This window comes from Clupea harengus, chromosome 2 (assembly GCF_900700415.2).
Source record: "Clupea harengus chromosome 2, Ch_v2.0.2, whole genome shotgun sequence".
Classification (NCBI taxonomy): domain Eukaryota; kingdom Metazoa; phylum Chordata; class Actinopteri; order Clupeiformes; family Clupeidae; genus Clupea; species Clupea harengus.
In genome coordinates, this window is record NC_045153.1 from 1,670,066 (window position 1) to 1,681,449 (window position 11,384).

General features: G+C 40.5%; 1 protein-coding gene across 1 annotated transcript; it reads left to right on the forward strand.

The window, feature by feature from the left end:
• The first annotated feature begins 923 nt into the window (after nucleotides 1-923).
• Nucleotides 924-6,530, forward strand: LOC105909644 (up-regulator of cell proliferation-like). The gene is made up of 3 exons (XM_031579732.2): nucleotides 924-1,040; nucleotides 3,260-5,784; nucleotides 6,384-6,530. The coding sequence occupies exons 1-3, from the start codon at nucleotides 1,031-1,033 to the stop codon at nucleotides 6,528-6,530; spliced, it is 2,682 nt and encodes an 893-aa protein (XP_031435592.2). The 5' UTR covers nucleotides 924-1,030.
• Nucleotides 6,531-11,384: the final 4,854 nt, after the last annotated feature.

The window sequence follows — 11,384 nt, forward strand, 5'->3', positions numbered from 1 at the left end:
TTAGCACAGTTCATTCTGGTAGCTTGACTACGTTGCACTGAATACGGGGTATTTAATTCTAAGATTTCCAAGGTTTGGAAAAAGTGACGGTTCACTAATTAAATATTAAATAGCTTGTGAGCTCAATTTGATAGGCAAAAGCTTTGCACTTCTTTGTAAGTACAGCTGGTGCCTAGTCCTATGACAGACTAGTGGCAGTGAGTGTTATGACTGTTTGCCTAGTCTAACACTAAAATATCAAATTCTGAATTTGGCCTGGAATTAAGCTAACATTAAAATTGCACAAATATGAATGATTGACTGAACAGTAGTATCCTCACATTTTCAGTGTGTACCTACATTTCATTAAATGGCTCTGCTCTGTCTATGATTGTAACTGATGTAACTGATGTTAAATTGTCTGTTCTGCAGAGGTTCCGATGCCAGAGAATCTCACTGTACAATCAAACTCCTCGTGTGTCTCTTTGAAGTGGACCAAACCAGAAGGAATAGACCAGGTGTCTTACCTGCTGGAACTTTTCTGTGAGGGACAGGGGGAACAACCGAGGAGCATTCACACAGATTTACTCCTTCATTCTATTTCGGACTTGCAACATGGCCATAAATACACTGTCAAAGTATCTACACTGAAAAATGGCCGTCAAAGCAAACCCACCTCCAAAAGTTTTACAACAGGTAAGAAAAAAAGACCAAACTTCTGTACAGCTGGAATGATGATCACTTACTGTATGTTTTACTGTAATACTCAGACTAAATTAAAATATTTTCAGGGATTCCAGTCACAGAGAATCTGACTGTGAGCTCCATCACGGCATCATCTGCAAGCCTCAGCTGGCCGGTGTCTCCTGAGATGGAGCAGACTCCACACAGCTTCCTGGTCTCTTACCAGAGTGAAGGGACTGAGCCAAAGTCCATCTCTACTGAGTCATGCAGCACAGTCATCACAGGCCTGAAACCAGGAACTGAGTACACTATTAAAGTCTACACTGAGCTCAGATATGGAGGACAGAGCCAGTCTGCTACTGTTCAGATGATTGCAGGTGAGTTACATATTATAATATTAACACCTTAGTTATCCACCAAATCTTCTATTGATTTTGCTGATATGCAATTAGACAATGCACAATTACTTAATGAATCAGATAACAGTGATGGCGCCCTTACCAGTTTTGAGATGTGTCCAAGTTATCTGACTGGTGAAAAGGTCTCAAGGAACACAAATATAACATCTTCACTGAAAATAAAACATCTTCTGAACTTCTAATTTGAAGATAAAACATGTTACAGTTTTTTGTATTGTTTTCACACGTGTCTCAATACCAAGTACAGTTTTCAACTACTTTACAGACACACACCTGAGCACATCAGTTAACCTTTGGTGCGAAATGCACTACGACCACCAAAACACTTCATACATCACCCAAAAGTGACTCATGATGCCATTACTAGAGCATATAGCTATACCATTAAACTACGTTATGACCCAATAGACAATGAACTAAACCCTGCAAAATTCATATGCTATCCTCTGATTACATGGTTCAGTGTTGCATTGCAAAATAAATTAGGCTGAAAATACTGAAAGAACATCTTAAAACCACCCCTACAATGCCCCATATTCCACAAATATTTCAAGGCAAACAGTTGTCATGACACCAAGAACAAATTTGTTTTGATATGTTGGTTTGTCACAAAACTGCAGATACCACTTTTGGGTTAAATAGTGTCTGTGGTACAGTGGTTAGTGAACAGAATGTTCGATGGTATTTTTTTTTTTTGTTAGTCTAAAAGTGGTGTTAAAGAAAAACGTTGGGTTATTTTTATAATTTCAATGAATTATAGTAAGCCGATTTCACCTCAGAAAGTGCTCGTTCATAGATTAGAAGATTTTCCTTCCACACCAGGTGGAATACCTCAAGTTTGGTGGAGTACCATTTATTTTCTAGTTTCCGTGTAGTTTATTTAAGTCTGATCAGTGTTCCATGAGGTGAATCTTTTCCGTTTCTTATTCTCTTTTTCAGTGGTGCAATAGTGTAAAGGCTTTAGTGAAGCACAAATTGATCTGTTGGTTTGCCTGTCACAATACTGTTTATACTACTTTTGAGTGTAGCAAATGTACCATGTGTGATCAGTGGTACAGTTGTTAGTGTTGTTGAATAACAAGCAGCTGACCTGGGTTCAATTCCTGGGCAATGCAAGATGCTATTGTAAGTATTGTAGGGATACAACTGTTTGTTGTACATTTTGGCTCACGTTGTCTCATTGAGAGCCCATGACTTACCTATACAGCAGTAATAGTGGGAAAATGTCTTCAGTGACAATTAAATCTATATTTGTCCTTGCACATTTCAATGCAAATGCTGTATTACCACTTTTTTCTATAGTTGGCTGCAAACAAACAATGCAAAGCAGAAAAATGCATTTTCGGCAAATAACTGAATAATCTGTTAATACATACAATCCAATAATATGTCTCATTTCAAGTGTATAATTTCCTTTGTCTGCCAAAACACAACGCATTTCCATCTACAGTGATCCAAGTTTTGTCCAGTTTTGAACTGAAAGTTAACTGTTTTGAACAGAGTATCTAAACATCTGCAGAACACATTCACCATATGAGTAGACTATGTGAATAACTGTGGATAATCTAGCATTGCTTTAGTACAAAATGCATTCAATGACCACTTCTTCTGAAATTCATGGATACCTGTCTCAGTCAATGGGTTAAAATGATTGAAAAAAAACTGTAAGTGAAATATAGAGGAAGTGCAGTAGAAGAAAACATTCATCCTTCAGTAGCAGTTCTATTCACACTGAAGTAAAGAGGATAAAGACAAGTTGAAAATTATTGAAAACACTAACAACCGTTCTCTCCCACCATATATTTAGTTTTTTGCAAAGAAACTTACAACTTACATTTACATTTAGGTCATTTAGCAGACGCTTTTATTCATAGTCAAGATCAAACTGCATCAGGCCTTTTTGTGTATGTCACTTAATGGGCCGTTTCTGTTAAATTGAAGATGTGCTATAAAGTAAAGAGGATAAAGTGCCCGTGTTAGACTGTAGAATGTTATTCACTACACTGTTAGCCAGAAGCATGCATTCACAGGTGACTGGAAGAGTTCATTAGAGGAAAACCATAGACCGACATAAAGACAGTGGACATTTTAACCAGGTAGTGTAGTAGAACATAAGACATGAAAGCAATGCAATCCAGTAACCCAGTACAAACAGCCAAATATGTTTAAACCCCCAGAACTCCTTCCTGAGCTGCTGTCAACCTTGGGCCTGGGGGATCTTCATGGAGGGAAACTCACACTCAGCTCAGTCCTGGAGATCAACAGTAACACAGTGTCTGACAAACCAGCACAAAGTCTGGAGCAGCTACCATGGACCTTCTTAAGGAAACTGATGATGTCCAATTTATATGCAAGAAATATCAAATGTGAACATGACCAGCCAATGTATAATTGTAGTTTTACTGATGCTAAAGATGATTCTGATGCCATAAATCCTCTAGACCTGATAACTGCTCTTTTCCACTGCTCAGATCCTTTCCTCCAGCAGGAAATGGTCTCCAAAATGTCCATGTGCCAGTTTGCTGTTCCTTTGCTGCTGCCAAACTGTGACACACAGCAGAGCACTCTGATGCTGTGGGCCATGAGAGACCTGGTTAAAAAGTTCAGACCTCACTCTCCAGCAGGTGACAGGACATTTGTAGAGGGCAGGATTGTAGAAATGGACATCCCCATGGTGTCTTTTGTTAGACTAGGAGAGAGCAGTCTGCCCAAATCTCAAACTCTGAACAAGTTGCTCAGTACTCCTCATCAGCACAACGACACATTTGTTCACTGTGACATGGAGGGTGGTGATGTGCCCAGGAGAATATCAGATGGTCTGGTTGAAGTCAGCTGGTATCTACCCTGTGGGAACACAAACATTGACTTGTTCACACAGCCAGTTGCCATAGCCAATCTGAGAGGAGATGGCAGGTTGTCTAAGACCCAGATGTCCTTCCTGTGTGAGACCTCAGCTGCAGTTTTCATCTTCAGTGATGACCTAGAGGGAGACCTCAGCACTCTGAACAACAGAGAGAGCAGAGCTGAGCTGTTCCTGGTCACCAACTCTCAGAGTAAGACCTTCAACATGGAGACACTCAGGGATATATGCATGAAGCATAAGGTGAAGGAGACCAATGTGATCATCAAGAAAAAGAAGAAAGATGCCGAGTTTGTAAAGGCTTTGCGTTTCCATGTGAGTGGTGCCATTGGAAATAGTCCAATTAAAATGAAAGTGGAAGACATGGCTGCTGTTGCTCGTCATGGTATTGTGGTTGATGAGGACTGCACTGAGTGTACAAATGGCAGAGCAAATGCTGAAGGCATCACTGGACGCATTCAGGATGTTGTGGAATTCAAGGAAGACCAGTTGCCCTTACATGGTGAAATCTGGAAGCAAATCAGTCAAACACAAAAAGAGAGATTCAGAATGTGTAATGCAGATAAAGACAAAGAGGGTTACAAGAGTTCACTTAAGACTAAAAAAGAAACACTCAGAAAGGAACAGCAAGAGACAGCTGGTTACAAGAGTTCACTCAGGACTAAAGAAACAAAACTCAGAGAGAAACAGCAGCGGACGGATGTCTCAGAAGCCATGGGGAAATTCACTGCTGGAATCTCAGAGTTAGGAACACAGCGTCTCTACTTCCTGAAGTGGCTGAAGATTCAGCTGGACACCCTCTCTAGACATAACCTGTTTCAACTGAGAGAGAAATACAAAGACTGCTGTAGAAACACATCACAGAATAAGGAGGTGATTGCGGACTTAGATGAGCAAATCTCAAAATGCTCGTTGGGTCCTGAGCACTTCATCCGGGAGCTGGGCCAGATTTATGAGTGTGCTTGCTCCCTTCCAGAAAACAACCCAGCCCGACAACAAGTCCAGAACCTACCTGCTCTGTGTGCTCAGATGCTGCTGGATGGGTTTCCAGTTGAGCTGGTCGATGGAGACGCATCAAACATCCCAATGAAGTGGATAAAAGAGGTCCTGACTCAGCTACATCAGCTGGTGGACACCAAGAGTAAGATCCAGGTGTTGACTGTGCTAGGAGTGCAAGGCACTGGGAAGTCCACCCTTCTCAACACCATGTTTGGAGTGCAGTTTGCAGTCAGCAGTGGAAGATGCACCAGAGGAGCCTTCATGCTGCTGATTAAAGTCTCTGAGGAACTCAGATCTGAGCTCAAGTGTGACTTCATCATGGTCATTGACACAGAGGGCTTCAAATCACCTAAGCTGGCAGCATTGGACACAAGCTACGAAAATTACAACAAATTAGCAACACTGGTCATAGGGCTCAGTGACATCACCATCATCAATATTGCCATGGAGAACAACACAGAGATGAAGGACATTCTGCAGATTGTGGTCCACGCCTTTCTCAGAATGAAGGAGGTTGGGAAGAAGCCCAGATGTCTGTTTGTGCATCAGAACGTGTCAGACATGTCTGCTCATTACAGCAACATGAGAGATAGGAAGAAGCTGGTGGAACAGCTGGATGAGATGACCCGAGCAGCAGCTAAAATGGAGAAAAGAGAAGCCAACACAAAGTTCACTGATGTGATGGACTACGATCCCGACAAAGACAGCCACTACATCCCTGGACTTTGGCATGGAACTCCCCCGATGGCCCCAGTGAATGCTGGCTACAGTGAAGCGGTCTATGAACTCAAGAAGACTTTGATTGGCTCCTTACAAACATCTGATGATGTCATGACTAATGATGTAACAGAGTTCCTCAAGTGGACTCTAAATAGCATAAACAGATTCCATAATCTTTAATTTCAGGAACATTTTGGTGGCAGATGCATATTCAGATTTTTGCACTCAGAAGAACACTTGGGAATGGTCTTTCCAATCCGAGATGAACAACTGGTAAATTCATTGTTAAAGCTAACTGGTTTTCAGATAGGACTTCCTGTACAAAAATATTATCAGATTTCAATAAGAATCACTTCATTGCTTACGGTATCATTGGACACTGTGACAGTCTTATTTCAGATCACATAAGCGCCATGGATAGAAACAACACAGATTACCATGAAACGTACATCAGAGACCTCCTCAAGACTGTTCATGACCAGGTGAAACATCATCAGATTAGTCATCAATGTGAAGCTTCATGTGAAGTTTCATGTCTGTGGCGGTGCACAAGGTATTCAATGTCCGCAACGACCCACAGAATCGTCTGATGGAGTCTAAACCAGGAGAAATTCTTGGAATCGTTCAGTGAAAAAGATCAGTGCCAGAAGAGAGCTAAACAATTCACAGAGACCTTTGTGAAGCCAGCAGTTGATGACTATGTGTCTAAACATCTTGGACAGGCAATCACAGAGAAAATGAAGATGGGAGATGGGGGAGTGACCTACAGCACATGGACTCATTTCCTTCATGACCTTTTAAAGCAGCTGCTCCATGAGGACTCATTTCAGAAGAACAAGGAGTACACAAGATCATATGGAAACTTTTGAGAAAAACTGGATAAAGAAACAAATCATTACGAAAATGTCATCAGGTGAACAAATGCAACAGTTAGAGAAAGGACTACTTTCTGAGATGGTAAAGAAAATAACTACCAGGATCACCAGCATCTCCAAGGACATGGACATAGAGGAGTTCATACAAAAGTTCTGCTCTGACCTTGAGAATCAGCTGGTCTTCCCAAGAGATGCCTAGACAACTTTTTGATTCTCATCAACGCCAAGACAGACCAGTTTGCCATCAATCTCAAGGATTTCATTGAGGAAATGGAATTGCATTGAGCTCATGGGTATGCCAACAAAACAGGCATCTCGCACATCACTGACATAATTAAAGACCCACCCTCTAAACCCCATGAGAAGCTTTTCTCCAGACTGTGTGGGTGAGGGGAACAGTATTCCTTCTGTGGGACACCCTGTGAAGCAGGAGGTCAGGACCACAGAACACACTTCTCCAGCATGCACCAATCTAGAGCTTTTGCAGGATGTTACTCCAAGAAGCTGATGATAGACATTTGCAAAACTTCAGTGATCAGTGATTGTACGTTTAGGAATTCTAAAACAAATGATGAATGGCATCCCTATAAGGAGTACAGAGACATCTACCCTGACTGGCAGATCACATGAGACCAGAGCATGGAGGCCTCAGACTACTGGAGATACATGAAGAAGTTCAACAATGAGTTTGCAGAAGCTTATGTAATGGAGTTGGAAATGTAAATTGACAGGTGAGTGTTTTAGAGCCACCTTTGGAGACATGGTGTACTGCAGGTTTGCAGGTTATGTTCATTTGGTGTTGCCATACCCAGACAGAAGCGGCATGCCTGTCTGCGGTAGGTCTACTGTACAACATAATTCATAATCTTCCACATTAGAAAATGTAGTGAAATTCGACGTATTGTATTTTGTATGTTAGTATGTATTGTGATGGTTGTGGTATTGTTTTATCAATGGCCAGAACATGCATTTATATTTTTCACCTGACCTGAAGGTTCTGTATATATACATACTGTGATTAGCTGTAAAATTTGCTAGGAACCTTTCATGCTTTAAATGTATTGTTTAATTTGACACCGCTTGAATGTATTGATTATTTTGGCTTTTATTTTGAATATCTTTGTATAGTGTGCTGATATGTACCAATAGGGAAATTGTAGATGTTAAATTTATCCGTATTGGAATTCTAATTATTCCATTCCTCACATTCCGCTAACTAGCTAACAGCGCTGTCATACTGAAACTAATGTTTTTTATGTTATTTTATTTTACCTGTACAGATCCTGCATACATCAACAGCTTTTGTATTTTTGTATAATCCTGGAATAAATATAGAAAATCTACGACTCCGTCTCGATTCCTGACTGCAAGACAACCGTTACACTTACCATGCCCTACCTGCAGATATCCCAGATAACACTTAAAGCAGTCTGAGAAGCCTGAGAGAGTCATTTAACATGCAGTAATGCAAACTTTATGGGGGAGTCACAGCCATATATGGTGTTAGTAGACATGACGTGTGAATCAGACCAGAAGGGAACCATCACACATGGCATCAGTGATGGGGGAACATGGAGAATTTGCTCAAGATCAATCAAGTCAGATGTTGGGGATATTAATCAATATGATCGTCAATTGAGTTAGAACGTCTTAGTATAAGATTATATATATATATGAGGGGTTTAAATTCACCAAACTGGGACAGTGCCAATGTTAACCACAGCAAAGGGTTATTATTATTAAAGGAGATTATTCATTATTCAAATCCAACATTAGGTCTGAAGCTTTCCAGGTCAGGATGGTGTAAATGTCTGATTCTTGTCTGCAAAACAAATGTGTATCAGTGACTAGTGCAGATAATGGCCTTAAAGTGGCATAATGCAGTAATTGTACTTCAGGGTTAGGGTTAGGATAAGCAGTTTTACCTTAAAATAACAGCTTAACAAAATTGGGGCGCTACAATGACTTTTAATATGGAGAATCGCTTCCGTGCCGTTGCCATACCATGGTCCGTAGGCATATTACTGGGTTATGTAGGTTTGGCTGAAGCCGCCCGGTTTCTACTGTCTGCCGAACTAGTAAGTAGCTTATTTGCCGTCTTGCTTTGTCTTGTGTTGCACTTGCTTGATGTTTGACTGTGTTAGGACAGTTGTTGACTAACTAGTTTGTCATAGTGTCAAAGTAAGCACATTTCAAGAGGTTTTGCTAGTTGTAGCCGCTAGCATCTCGTTAGCGATTAGTAATTGTTCCGTTATGCTGCTTTATGTATATGTAATATGTTTTTGCTAGGGGACAAGTTTAAAAAAAAAATATATATATTTTTTTTTTTATTCATTCTCATTAGCTTTTACCAAATCTGTTTCGGGACCCTTAAGGTGGAATGACCAACTTGACTATTCTGGTCTTTATTGTCTTTAAGATGTTGAATAATGAAATGTGTTTCCCATCAGTACTCCTGGGGGATTTTGAGAAAATTGTTGATTTGGTTGGGATTTTTGTGCTTTGCATTCACTATGTAATCCCCTATTTTTTGTGTTATTGAAATAAACCCCAATTTTTTCGTATACTACTGTGGTCTGTCTTCAATTTATGTTGTGGCTCAGAAGCCGGTGTAACGGGCCATAGTATACCCCCGGTCCGGACTATACCTGGGGTTAAAAGGGCCTAGGCTAGATTATACCCCGAGTATATTATTTTAAATTGGTCTAGGCCAATTCATACCCCCTCAGGTCAGATTATACCCCCATGATATCAGTAGTGTTGAGTGATATACACAAGAATTACAACATTTTATTGGGGGTTCATCTTTGTCAGGTAAGTTAAGTGAGAAAGCTAACTGACTAAAGTCTTAAAACTCTAAAACATAGACTTTTATTACTTCAACCAGAAAAACTATAAATAAATAAATACATTTATATAAAAAATATTAGACTTCCACAAACATCAAAGATTACTACGTCCTGAAACTTCAACTTCTAAGACTAGCAAGTCCTCGCTAAAATATAAATGTTCAAAGTTAAACACTGATAACATCATCAAAACATCCACAAAGATCAAAGATTACTACAACACTTCACATAACGACATCACATAACATAATCATTGACAGTTACTAGCTAATTTACTGTAGCATAAATTACAGGGTTGTGCGCTTTCAGGTGCCTCTTGAGGTTTGTTGTGTTCTTCCAACCTATTTTGAAGCCACACCGTTTCTCTCCCGTTATTGCAGTGCGTTGTGTTTTAGTTTCTATCAAGTTATAATAAAAGAGTGTCCACATACTTTTTCTTCCAGTACCAGAGTCCAGAGTGCTTGAACTTCAGCCATCTAACGTTTGTTAGGAAGTCTCTTGCATGTCTGGGCATCTCAGGGAGTGGAGGAGGGATACAGAACCGGGCAACATTCAACCGACATCCAAACTATGAAGGAACCTATATGGAATTATGTGGTAAACAAAAAAATGCTCAACAAACCAGAATATGTTTTATATTTTAGATTCTTCAAAGTAGCCAACTTTTGCTTTGATGACAGCTTTGCACACCCTTGGCATTCTTTCAATCAGCTTCATGAGGTAGTCACCTCGAATGGATTTCCAACAGTCTTGAAGGAGTTCCCAGAGGTGCTGAGCACTTGTTGGCTGCTTTACCTTCACTGTGCAGTCCAACTCATCCCGGACTATCTCAATTGGGTTTAGGTTGGGTGATTGTGGAGGTCAGGTCATCTGACACAGCACTCCATCACTCTCTTTCTTAGTCAAATAGCCCTTACATAGCCTAGAGATGTGTTTGGGGTCAATGTCCTGTTGAAATACAAATGCTGGTCCCACTAAGCGCAAACAAGATGGGAAGGCATGTTGCTGCAGAATGCTGTGGTAGCTGGTTGGCCTTGAATTTTTTATACATCACCAAAAGTGTCACCATCACACCTCCTCCTCCATGCTTCACGGTGGGAACCACACATGCAGAAACCATCTGCTCACCTTTTCTGCATCTTACAAAGACACCAAAAACATCAAATCTCAGACCAAGTACAGATTTCCACTGGTTTAATGTCCATTCCTTGTGTTTCTTGGCCCAATAAAAGTCTCTTCTTCTCGTTGTTCTTCCTCAGTAGTGGCTTCTTTGCAGCAATTCGACCATGAAGGCCTGATTCACACAGTCTCCTCTGAACAGTTGATGTTGAGATGTGTCTGCTACTTGAACTCTGCAAAACATTTATGTGGACTCTAATCTGAGGTACCGTTAATTTGCGGTTTCTGAGGCTGGTAACACTAATGAACTTATCCTTATCCTAACTCTTGGTCTTCTTGTCCTGGGGCGGTCCTCATGAGAGTCAGTTTCATCGTAGCGTTTGATGGTTTTCACGACTGCACTTGAGGATTGTAACGTGCCCAGCTCACAGGCATAAAACATAAAGGGGAGGCCACGCAGAATTTATGATATAATAATAATAATAAGTTATTTATTAAGGGTTACAAGTATATATTTATCTATTTATTATAGAAAATTGTGTGGTGAATGTCAGTGTTGTGGAGAGAAACAAAAGATGTAATGTAAAGTCAGTTAAATGGTAATATAAAACAAACGACGACGACGACAATCAAAAATCCAACGAGTATCCACAATCCAATCACTATCCCACGACCAATCCAAAACTCCAATCCAACGCTCTCCCGAATGCAGTCTGATCAGGGCTTTTGTAGCCCATCCAATCACTGCTACACCTGTTTCCAATCACCTGCTACACCTGTTTCCAATCACCTGCTTTAGAGAGACAGAACAGGCATGCAAATATCATGGGGCCTAGACCCGCCAGGGTCGTAACAGGATACATTCAAATTTCTTGAAATC